Raw genomic sequence first — 12600 nt, 5'->3', positions numbered from 1 at the left:
TGCTTCATGGTGGCTTTTACATCTCTGAACTAAGAGTGCCAGATGCAAAAGGGACAGCAGTGAAAGCAGAGGGAAATGAAGAGGGAACGGAACGCAGGGTGCAGCTGTGAAATTTCCATAGAGCTTCCTATGAATTATAGCTTGGACATTCCAAATTCTTCACATTCCTCGGTGCCTGCATCAAATCCCTTGGAATCCAGGTGGTTAGATATCTGGGGTTTCCACCCCACCTCCAGCTCTTCTGATACACTGGATATTTCAGAGCAGAGCTGAGTAATGCCTTTGGCGCCAAGCCATAACAATGGTGAGTTCATGATAGGAGAGATACAGGTCCCTGCAACCCTTGCCTTGGTTTCTCTTCTGTGTTCAGATCCAGGCCTGGTTGTATACTATATGGTAGGCTGCTGTGTTTTCTGCATGCGCTGCTCATAGCGTGACTTGGAAGCTCTGCATGCCTCTTTCCTCAGCAGCCCCATGACCTCAGGAGCTCTTCCTGAGCCACCCAACCCGCCTCGAGGCTCCCCCTGTCCTCATACTTGACATAAAAGATAATAAAGAGCAGGCAGCTACTTGATCTTGTTGTTGGGTTGTTTTTTTTGAACCAACTTATTTGAATTTTACAGTCTGCTGCGTCTAGAAGACTGTAGCTTAAAAGTAGAAAGCAAGTTTAAAAGTCTTACTAAAGCAGCACTAAAGCAGGGACGCGGGTGGCGCTGTGGGTTAAATCACAGAGCCTAGGACTTGCCAATCAGAAGGTCGGTGGTTCGAATCCCCACAACGGGGTGAGCTCCCGTTGCTCTATCCCAGCTCCTGCCAACCTAGCAGTTCGAAAGCATGTCAAAGTACAAGTAGATAAATAGGTACCACTCCAGCGGGAAGGTAAACGGCGTTTCCGTGCACTGCTCTGGTTCGCCAGAAGCAGCTTCTTCATGCTGGCCACATGACCCGGAAGCTGTACGCCAGCTCCCTTGGCCAATAAAGCGAGATGAGCACCGCAACCCCAGAGTCAGCCACGACTGGACCTAATGGTCAGGGGTCCCTTTACCTTTACCCTTAAAGCAGCACAGACGTAGCAACAAGTCCCACTCCTCTCAAAGAAGGCGCAGTAACTCCTTAACGCCCAAATGAAATAAAAGTGGGGGCCAGAGATCTACAGAAAATGTCCTGAGAAGCCAAGTACCTCGAGTGATGCATACTCATTTTGTGGCCGTTTATGATTGGGAGTCTCCAGGTGCTTCCACACTGAATGCATATGCCAGTCACCAAAAGCCGCAGCTCCTTTAGGCATGGGGGAATTCGCAGCAGAGTGAGGTTACAACACTCTGTTTGTGTTACTGGGATAGAGAGGAGGAGGGATATAGAAAGCTGCCTGTTGACAAGTCGCACTATTAGCCATCTAGCCCAGTGTTGTCTACGCTGACTTGCAGAAACTCTCCAGTATGCCGGGCAGAGAAAAGTCTCAAATCACATCTGTCACGGACGCTTTAGGTAAGTTTCCTGCCTTGCCGGGGGTTGGACTAGATCATGCTCCCTTCCAACTCTACAATTCTGTGGTTCTACACCCCCTTCTAACTGACCATGTTAACTTATAATGTCAGGGGCCAGGAGAATCTATGCATACCATGTGCTTTATTGCTAAGCGATGGGTCGTCTCCCCCTCCCGGAAAAGGAAGAGTGGGGAAGCCTCCATTAATTGTTCCTGTTGGTTCATGCTAAGTGAGTGGTCTACCACTGGAGCTAATTCCCCTCCATGGAGAGTCACAAGGCTTTGTGTTCAGCAGCTAGCACCCATCTTCCTCCCAAATCTGCAAACGCACCATTGGGAACAGTATTTTTGTGAGAGTGTAATGTATTGGATTGATGCTTTTGAATTATGGTGCTGGAGGAGACTCTTGAGAGTCCCGTGGACTGCAAGAAGATCAAACCTCTCCATTCTGAAGGAAATCAGCCTTGAGTGCTCACTGGAAGGACAGATCCTGAAGCTGAGGCTCTAATACTTTGGCCACCTCATGAGAAGAGAAGACTCCCTGGAAAAGACCCTGGTGTTGGGAAAGATGGAGGGCACAAGGAAAAAGGGATGACAGAGGACGAGATGGTTGGACAGTGTTCTCGAAGCTATCAGCATTAGTATGTCCAAACTGCGGGAGGCAGTGGAAGACAGGAGTGCCTGGCGTGCTCTGGTCCATGGGGTCATGAAGAGTCGGACATGACTAAACGACTAAACAACAACAATGTATTGGATTATCTGTGGAAGGGTACCTCTCGATTAGAAAGGGCAGGGAGAAATGGGGTTGGCATTTTGATGCCAGTGATGCCGTGTGGATGCTGCAAAGAACTTGGATGCGCGAGGAGCACCCTTTGCAGAGTAAACATCCACTCTTAGCCTTCAGTTCAAGCCCGCTATAGGTTCAGTTTAGGCTTTTAAGTCCAGTTTAAGGGGAAAGCTCTTCGTATGTTCTTATCAGACAAACAGCTGTTTCCTTTGCCCTAGGCGCTCTGAGATTTGTAGCTCTGAGAGGGCGAGTGTAGCAGTTTCTAACAGAGAATCCTCACAAAATAAAATTCCCAGGATTTTTGGGGGTAGAAACTATAACAGTTAATCTGGAATGATACTGTTGTATTGTAGTAATATACACTTTTAGCTGGGATAGATTGGAGGGAAATGCTTTTGTCTATAAAGGTATTTAAGCAAGGGAAATCCCAGTGCTTTTGATATTCCTTAATTGCCCTGGTCTGCTTGCCATCCTAGCTCCTTCACCATGTCAGAGTTGCCTGCTTTGCTTGTATGTATAAATTGCAACACACTTGTCTTAATTCAAACTGCTCCCCCATCTTTCATTATCTGTATTATGTTATTACTGCAAACATGCATCCAGAGGTGCATGGTATATTTGGACACTGGGTGAATTTCATAAAATCCCAATCGATGCATATTGAGTCAATATTTCTTGGGGTATGTGTGTGTGTGCAAGCTTTTGACTTTCACAGATCTCTTCTTCAGAGCAGCCTTTTCACCACCGACTGGTATTGTCTGCTTTAAGTGGGAATGGAAGGAAAAGTAACAGCGGATAGAAAGATAAGGAGCTAACCCTGTTAGCATTTTTAAGCTGTTGGCAAAATGTCTTAAGAGAACACATCACAGCAACTAACAGAGGCAGGACTTGATGAAGTCGGACGTATCGGGAGTGGTGAATTAATCTGTGAATTACTAGCATAAAGATTTTAGCTGAAGCTTTTTGAGTGGACAGGGTCACTCCGGGACAATGTAGAGGAGGAGGAAAAGGGGTGAGATAAAGTTAGATACTATTTGGACCCAGGTAGGTGATGGTAGATGTTGGTGATGGAAGAGGACCCAGAAGACAAAAAGCCAAATTCAGGGAGAGAAAATAAAGTGAGTGCATTCTTTGGAAAGTACAAAACACTTGACAGCTGGAGATTATTCAATAAAGCCTAGCATCTTCTGTTAACAATACCTACCTGCATGTTGATGGCAGTTTCTCAGCTCTTCTGTTGTTGCTTTATCTTTTAGTACCAGATTGCCTTTATACTATCAGTTTACAAATATAAACAGCAACAACAATAATATTCTTTGGGATGGAATCGAGCGCATACTGGAAATTTAGGTTTGTGTAATTAAAGTGGATTGCAGGCAATGACCATTTTAGGCATTTAGGTGTGGGATTTTAGGGGCCCTGTAAACATCTGGGTAGGGATGCGGGTGGCGCTGTGGGTTAAACCACAGAGCCTAGGACTTGCCGATCAGAAGGTTGGCGGTTCGAATCCCCCTGACAGGGTGAGCTCCTGCCAACCTAGCAGTTGAAAGCACGTCAAAGTGCAAGTAGATAAATAGGTACTGCTCCGGCAGGAAGGTAAATGGCGTTTCTGTGCGCTGCTCTGGTTCTCCAGAAGCGGCTTAGTCATGCTGGCCACATGACCCGGAAGCTGTACGCTGGCTCCCTCGGCCAATAAAGCGAGATGAGCGCCACAACCCCAGAGTCGGTCACGACTGGACCTAATAGTCAGGGGTCCCTTGACCTTTTAAACATTTGGGTATGTGGACCACAAGATTGCATAATTGGACACAGTGTTTTTGTGCTGCCAGGTAGTCTGTGAAATCTTCCAGGGGGGAAACTTGGTACGAGTGGTAAGAGATGGAAGCATCGCAATATCTCCAGTATGTGCTCAGTTTACGTGGGCTTTCCGAAGCAAATGTGGTTTCGTGATTTATTCTCAAGGGATCTGCAGAACGTCACGCGTGTTGTGTTGGCTAGAACACTAAGGACAAGATGAATAATTGCAGCTGGAATATCCTTCCAGCTGCACTTTTCAAAGAAGAAAGAATAAGAAGTGCCCTTCACTGGAGCATCTAGGATCAATTCGTCACCTTAAGCTACTCTGAAATTTAGACCTTTTTCTCATGCAGTTTCCACCAGCAGTTTCCACCAGCAATCTATCAAGGTTATGGTAGGGATGTATTTCATTCCACAAACATTTTTGCTTCCTTCCCCAGTTCTGCATTTACCTCCAAATGGAAATGCAGCTCGGGCACTTCTGCGTAATACTGCACACGTAAATGGGACGCTCTTCTTGTTGTTGTGGCCGTTATGGTGTGCTGCCATTATTAAATTGCAGTGACATATGGGTAAAAGGCAATTTGTAAATTAATAATAAACAGTATATGTGAACTGACCAGTAGATACAATTGCATATATTACAAACTTACGTGTTGGTGTTAACTGGAGGAATTGAGGGTGGGATCCTGCTTGTGGAATGATCCCCCAAGGAGGTTTGTTTGGCACCTTCATGATACATCTTTAGGCGCCAGGTAAAAACATTCCTCTTCAGCCAGACCTTTGGCTGATTAATATTCTACAGCCTTTTACATCTGTCTATGGGAAAGGGAGGGATGCGGGTGGCGCTGTGGGCTAAACCACTGAGCCTAGGACTTGCCAATCAGAACGTCGGTGGTTCAAATCCCCACGACGGGGTGAGCTCCCGTTGCTTGGTCCCTGCTCCTGCCAACCTAGCATTTCAAAAGCACGTCAAAGTACAAGTAGATAAATAGGCACCGCTCTGGCAGGAAGGTGAACGGCGTTTCCGTGCGCTGCTCTGGTGCACCAGAAGCGGCTTAGTCATGCTGGCCACATGACCCGGAAGCTGTATGCCGGCTCCCTTGGCCAATAAAGCGAGATGAGCGCCGCAACCCCAGAGTCGTCCGCGACTGGACCTAATGGTCAGGGGTCCCTTTACCTTTACCTATGGGAAAGGGAGAAGGATTATTGTTTTGTTGTTTTGTTTTAACTATTTCCTTGTTTCTGTCCTGCATTTTCTTCTGTCAACAGCCCTGAGATCTTATGATGAAGGGTGATATAGAAATCCACTAAATAAAAATAAATAATTAAAAATCTTGTTTTGTGAGTTGTACCTGGGAATTATTGTTAATTATCACTGCTTGTACTTTTCTGCATTTCATCAGACCTCACTGTTTGCAGTCCACCTCCTCTCCACCCAGCCGTGCACATATATGTCCGTAGGTACGCATATACCATGTTTTTTCCATGTATAAGATGACCCTCAATTTTTGATTAAAAATATTTTTTGGGGAAAATATCTCATACACGGAAAAAATGTGGTAAATCTATATACCTGACGACTGAAGATTGCATTCCATGCATCTGACGAAGTGGCCTGCAGCCCACAGAAGTTTCTGCCACAATTAAACTGGTTTGCCTTAAACCACAAGAGCCTTTTCGTTCTGACGAGACGCCTGTGTCTCTTCTCTCTCCCACGCAGCTGAAGAACAAGTTCATGAAGAAGTTACCTCGAGACGCCGAGGCCTCCAACGTCCTGGTGGGAGAAGTCGACTTCCTGGAAGCCCCTTTCATTGCCTTCGTTCGGCTGCAGCAAGCAGTTATGCTCGGTGCTCTTACAGAAGTCCCTGTACCTACCCGGTAAAGGAGCCTTTTCTTTTTCTTTTTAATATATAGTCATACCTCATGTTACGTCTGCTTCAGGTTACGCGTTTTCAGGTTGCGTCCCGTGGCGATCCGGAAGTACCGGAAAGAGTTACTTCCAGGTTTTGCCATTTGCTCATGCGCAGACGCGCAAAATGGCATCATGCGCATGCACAGAAGCAGTGAATCATGACCCACGCGTGCACAGATGCGCAGGCGCAGGTTGTGTTCTTTTCAGGTTGCGAACAGGACTCCGGAACGGATCCCGTTCTCAACCAGAGGTACCACTGTATTTTTTAAAAATTTTACATAACACATTTCAATTTAAACATATCATTCACCTTCACATTTTAGATTCTCAGAATCCCTTGACCTCCCCCCGCCCTTCTCTGGTTTTTATTGTCAATCCTTTTTTCTTCCAGCTTATCCCCCCCCATTCATTATAAATATTATTAACTTTTCCATTGTGTTTTGTACTTTACAAGTATTACTCTAATCCTGCCAAAGTTTTTAGTTGTTTACATTGTCCTCTCACATACATTATAATTTTTTCCCATTCTTTCTTAAACTGCTTCTCATCCTGGTCTCCGATTCTTCTGGTCAATTTTGCCATTTCAGCATAGTCCATCATCTTCACTCCTCTTTGGCTGGAACTTTATCCTCTTTCCAACTCTGGGCCAGTAATATTCTCGCTGCTGTCGTCGCATGCATAAAAAGTCTTTACTGCTCACTTGGAATCTCTGTCCCTAAAATATCTAATAAAAAGCCTCTGTTTCCCCCACAAATGTTATTTTAAACATTAGGAGCCTTTTCAAGTCATTGGTTGTATTAGCATTACTTAAATCAGAAGGGTGGCGGGGGGAGAGAGAAGAGAGGTGCATTCATATTTAAGAAAACTGCAGTTTTAAACTAAGGAATAACAGCAGCAACAAAAAGTGTTCTCTATAGACAGGAGAGAGCCAGCAGTAAACCACACTGTGCAAGCTGGAGTTAATTCCTTCTTAGCAAAACAAATGCCAGGCCTAATGAGCACAGCAGCTCATCTTTGGTTGGTCTTGCCCCCATGAAGCAGTTGCTGAGACTGAATTCCCCACCTCCCCACAGCTCCCAGTTAAGGATACTTTTGGTATTGTGGTTAAGAGCAGTGGACTCGTAATCTGGTGAACCGGGTTCGTGTCTCCGCTCCTCCACATGCAGCTGCTGGGTGACCTTGGGCCAGTCACACTTCTCTGAAGTCTCTCAGCCCCACTCACCTCACAGAGCGTTTGTTGTGGTGGAGGAAGGGAAAGGAGAATGTTAGCTGCTTTGAGACTCCTTCGGATAGTGATAAAGCGGGATATCAAATCCAAACTCCTCCTCTTCTTCTTCCCTCCCACCCCCTCCGTTCCTATTCTTGATCCTGTTTTCTATTATTAAAAGGCAACTACGTGGTATGCCAAAATAAAACAGGATCACGCCGGAATGTCTGATAGACATGACACAAAATGGAAGAATGAAAAGGAAGAGGAAATAAGCAAAATTCAGTTACATTAAAGTTCTGTAATTACCCGATGGGATGACCAACTATTGGAATCGGCCTCTTCATCTTAAACAGGGATTTGGTCCCAACCAAATTAAGCAGGTTGATGGAGAAGCGCTTTTCCTGCATTGCAGGGGGTTTGAACACATGGCGCTGTGGGTTCCTTCCAGTCCTACAATTCCATGATTCATAGCCTTCCAGTTTCCTTGGATCGCTGTCAGATGTTAAGATTTTTTTTATTAAAGTTTTTCTGACGTTAATGATATAACAAGTTCTGCTATATCTTCTTGTTGTTGATTCATGTCCAACTGATACAAATTCTATGAATCTCCATGTGCCACTGCTTTTATCTAATCTGGTGGTACATATTTTACTGAAGATATACTGTGTTGGTTTTTTTAAAAACAGTGAATCATGACAACATTTGTTTGTTCTTTCTTTTCCCTCCTTGGCGGTCAGGTTCCTCTTCATTTTGCTGGGTCCCAAAGGCAAAGCTAAATCGTACCATGAGATTGGCCGAGCCATCGCTACCTTGATGTCTGATGAGGTAATCTCCCTTCTGTTTTGCTGAGTGCAGTTCACTCAGCAGCAACCAATATTTGGATTAGTGTTGTTATTATTATATATTTACCACCCTTCATCACAATCTCTCAGGGTGGTTCACAAGATAAAAGCTTTTGCTTTTCTAGCCACAGCCTCAAAAGAGCCAATTTTGCAATACTTCCAGCAAATGTTCAGGGCAGTCTTCTGCGAATTTCCAGGCATGGGAGATTTTGAAGGCTGTTCCATGCATTACATTGGATAAAGTGTTCAGCTTACCATCAAGTGATAGGAAACAACCAATCTTGACTGTCTAGAAGCAGAACTTCCCGGGATGGTGGCAGTCCTGTGTCTTTGAACACAGGTTTCCACCAAACATCAGTAAAATGGCAGGATGGAGGTAACTTCTAAGCAACAGGTGGTTGAGGAGTAATTTCCTTGCCTATCACTCCCCTTTCAGCTCCTCACACCCACTTTATTTCCAGCTAGGTTCAGAGCAGTGATGTGGGGAGCAAACTTTTCCAGTGCTTTATTTTTCCATGGAAAATTCTCTGTCCCATAATTTCTTTAGTAGCAATGAACAGGTGAAAAGGACCAACTTCAAATGCAGTATTAGCTGAGCTTGGTTGTTCAAGTGTTTGCTAAATACAGGTAAATTAACCGTCCTAAATTAGATCACACTCCAGGGCATCAGGTAATCACCCGACGTGAACTGAAATTTTTGCAATCCCAATTAAACTAATTTGCACAGGAACATATTCCAGTGCAAAACAATTTCCAGGAAACCTGCATCACTGGTTCAGAGACCAGAAATAAACCCAGCTGCAGGGCAGCAGGAGTAGCCTGGGAAAAGTTGTGGGTGCAGGAAAAGTTAAGCACCCCTCTGCTGCTTCCTCCTTTGCTGAAAATATATTGCCAGCTCCCCCCCCCCCTTAAGCAAAAGTTCTGCAGAATAAAAGGTAATGTGGCGTTTGCCCTCCTAGGTGTGTGACATCATACTGGATTCATAAGGAAAGGGTTAACTAATTGTAAAATGACTAACCAATGGGAATCCAAGGGAAGGAGTTCGAGTTTGAGTTAGGGTGGTTGAGAAGTCAGTCTGAAGTTAGAAGAGACAGAGAGGATAGGTCTGTGGGTTGGGCTAGTCTGATGTGAGAGAGTGAGAGAATCTGTTAAGAGGAGTCAGTCAAACAGCTGATAGAAGGTATTAGGAAGGTATAGGCCGGTAAAGAAACTAAAGTTAAGAAACTTACAGGAATATTATCTAAGAAACCATAAACTTGTTAGTGCTTATAAAATAAACTTGTTTATTTGGTTCAGTTTTAACAACTGTCTGGACTCAGGGTTTTACCAGAGAGTAACGGGTTGGTGGCAGCAGGGAAGTGAGCACAGTGGTGGCACAGGGATCAACAGACCATTAAACGTCCGGGGACCCTGTGTGATCGCCACAGGTAATCTGTCAGTTTGGCTAGTGGCAATTTGCCTAGTGCTCTATAACAGGGAGGAACCATAGCTCAGTGGGTAGTGGATGTGCTTTGGGTTTTGAGGACTGCAGATTTAATCCCCGACATCTAAAAGGATCAGGTAACAGCTTATTGGAAAGACCACAGCCTGAAGCCCTGGAGAGTTGCTGCGAGGCAGAAGAGAAGGGTGTCAGGCTAGATGGACAAAGAGGATGACCTCATAAATGAGGCGTCTTTCTGTGCACCTGTAGAAGGATTTGCTAGATGGCAACCTTCCCATTCCTTCCTATGTGCAGGTGTTCCACGACATTGCCTACAAAGCCAAAGACAGACAGGACCTGATTGCTGGGATTGATGAGTTCCTGGATGAAGTCATTGTACTCCCACCTGGGGAGTGGGACCCTGCCATCAGGATAGAGCCCCCCAAGTCCCTCCCGTCTTCAGACAAAAGGTAAGAGAGGTGCATATGCCGCATTAAGGCATGCCAACTTTTTCAACTTTCACATTCCAAAATCGAGGCGTGCCAAAAAGGTTGTATCAGGACTTGGGATATTTTGGTTAAATTAATAGAATTTGGTTTTGCTTGGTTAGTAAAATTGCATAGGAATCATTAAAAATGATCACCAAATACTTGCAGTTATGCGTACTTATTTGTTTAGCAGGACCCAACATTTTCATTAGGTAAAATTAAAATTCTTTGGTTTTCCGAAAGCAATTTATGCGCTTCTTCGTCAAATCTAGGCTTGCCATGCTAAATGTTGTCCAGTCACAAAAGTAATAGCATATTTGAATTCCTCACCCCCTCAAAAAACTAAAAAAACCCTCAAAATTTTAAGACCCCATCATTGGATATGGTTGCAGTAATTAAAGTTTCACCACCTAAAATGGCACGCCTTAATGCCACGTGCCTTGCCGCAGTTGCGGCATCCAAAGTCACAGGCCGAAGATCCTGGGTATATGGAAGCCCAGCTGAATTCTCATTTCTTTCTTTCTGCTCAGGAAAAACATGTATTCGGGTGGTGAGAATCTGCAGATGAACGGGGACACTCCACACGACGGGGGAAATGGAGGTGGAGGGCACGGGGACTGCGAGGAGTTGCAACGAACTGGCAGGTAAGTGACAAAAGTCTGTGCACCGATACGGGGCATCTCACTAGATTGCATTGGCACACAGGCTTCTCAGTTCCAGATTCTCCTTTTGTGCCTTGACTCATGTAATTGTGGCGCATGGTTCTCCAGTGTGGTGTAGTGGTTAAGAGCGGTAGACTCGTAATCTGGTGAACCGGGTTTGCTTCCCTGCTCCTCCACATGCAGCTGCTGGGTGACCTTGGGCTGGTCACACTTCTCTGAAGTCTCTCAGTCCTACTCACCTCACAGAGTGTTTGTTGGGGGGAGGAAAGGAAAGGAGAATGTTAGCTGCTTTGAGACTCCTTCAGGTAGTGATAAAGCGGGATATCAAATCCAAACTCTTCTTCTTCTTCCCCTTGCTAGATTCTGTGGCGGTTTAATCAAAGACATCAAGAGGAAAGCCCCTTTCTTTGCCAGCGACTTCTATGATGCATTTAACATCCAAGCCCTGTCTGCCATTCTCTTCATCTATCTGGCTACTGTAACCAACGCCATCACTTTTGGGGGGCTGCTGGGAGATGCTACGGACAACATGCAGGTGAGCCATGGCTCAGAGCAAGACAGTTCAAACTTCTGCAACTGCAGTAGTCTGGGCTTGGTCAAAAACAGGTTTTTTCTTTTTTTACGACCGCTTCAAACAGCACAGCCTTACGGTCTGCTATGCAAAGAAAAGCAAAACGAGTATGAGATGCAAGAGTTATTGCGCCAGCGTCCTGTTGTGAGTTGTAGTGTTGCACTGGTCCAGTGACAGGGAAGCAGGTGGCGCTGTGGTCTAAACCACTGAGCCTCTTGTGCTTTCCGATCGGAAGGTCGGCGGGTTGAATCCCCATGATGGAGTGAGCTCCCGTTGTTCTGTCCCAGCTCCTGCCAACCCAGCAGTTCGAAAGCACGCCAGTGCAAGTAGATAAATAGGTGCCGCTGCAGCAGGAACAGAAGCAGTGTTTCCATTTGCTTTGGTTTCTGTCACAGTGTCCCGTTGCACCATTAGCGATTTAGTCCTGCTGGCCATATGACCCAGAAAACTGTCTGTGGACAAATGGCCACTCCCTTGGTCTGAAAGTGAGATGAGTGCCGCAACCCCATAGTCGCCTTTGACTGGACTGAACTGTCCAGGGGTCCTTTACCTTTTTTTAAACTGGTCCAGTGAGACACTTGGGGTGTTGCACCTGTGCAGCAGTTTCAGGTGGTGCAAGATTACCTGTGCTGCGTCGGCTGCAACTTGAAAAACCTTGCATGCATCAGATATTGGAGGAAAGTGGGCAGGGCACCAGGGCAAAAATGCTATGAGCAATCTTGTATATGCCAGCGAGATCAGTAACGTCACAATTTGCAAGAGCAAAACAGAAGTATTCACTCAAAGAAGCACTAAGAATGATAGCCCAGATTGGCCATAATACTCTAACTGGGTTAAACAGCACCAGGCAGTGATCAATGAGTGCTGAATCTCTAAAGAGAGTGCTGTCATGATAGTATTGGGAAGGTGCATTCCCTGATCAGGAAAGCTTCCTAATCAATAACAAGCATGGCGGGGCTGCATTGCTCACTTGGCGCAGGTTGTGTCACTGCTGGGTATTGGGATAGATAGGGGCAAGGTGGCGGTGAAGTCAGTGCAGTGCAAATGCGCTGGCAGAGAAAGTCTAGTGCTCTCCATTCTGGTGTTTGCCAACAGTGTAGAGTAGAGTCAGGTGAGTAGCACAGTCTCACCATGCTATCCATTACTTCCTCATATCCTATGCATGCCATGTGCTATTGTGGTTGTACAATCAGGGGCACAGAATGCACTCTGGACATGCTCTTGACCCATCACTCTTCACTTTACAAATCCATCATGTGTTTTAGGGCTGAACCTTGATATTTGGAAGTTGTTCTGGGTCTATGTCACAGCACTCCTGTATTGAGCCCTGTCATATTCTCGGCTCCCAATGTTCCCACCAGAAGGGAACAAAGGAGGCTATCCATGGAAAGTGATTTGCCTTTGAAAAAAAGAAACTTCCTG

General features: G+C 45.5%; 1 protein-coding gene across 9 annotated transcripts in view; it reads left to right on the top strand.

The window, feature by feature from the left end:
* The window catches only part of SLC4A4 (solute carrier family 4 member 4), a 187948-nt gene that overhangs the window by 128140 nt on the left and 47208 nt on the right, over positions 1 to 12600 (top strand). For all 9 annotated transcript variants that reach the window (XM_081924839.1, XM_081924842.1, XM_081924835.1 and 6 more), the window contains 5 exons: positions 5794 to 5951; positions 7933 to 8020; positions 9773 to 9927; positions 10476 to 10589; positions 10968 to 11142. In XM_081924839.1, coding sequence (XP_081780965.1) covers positions 5794 to 5951; positions 7933 to 8020; positions 9773 to 9927; positions 10476 to 10589; positions 10968 to 11142 — 690 coding nt within the window. The remainder of the gene's footprint in view (positions 1 to 5793; positions 5952 to 7932; positions 8021 to 9772; positions 9928 to 10475; positions 10590 to 10967; positions 11143 to 12600) is intronic.

The sequence above is a fragment of the Podarcis melisellensis genome (genome assembly GCF_964234715.1).
Source record: "Podarcis melisellensis genome assembly, chromosome: 9".
Taxonomy (NCBI): domain Eukaryota; kingdom Metazoa; phylum Chordata; class Lepidosauria; order Squamata; family Lacertidae; genus Podarcis; species Podarcis melisellensis.
The sequence above is the reverse complement of the archived record's forward strand: the minus strand, read 5'-3'. Positions and strand labels throughout refer to the sequence as shown.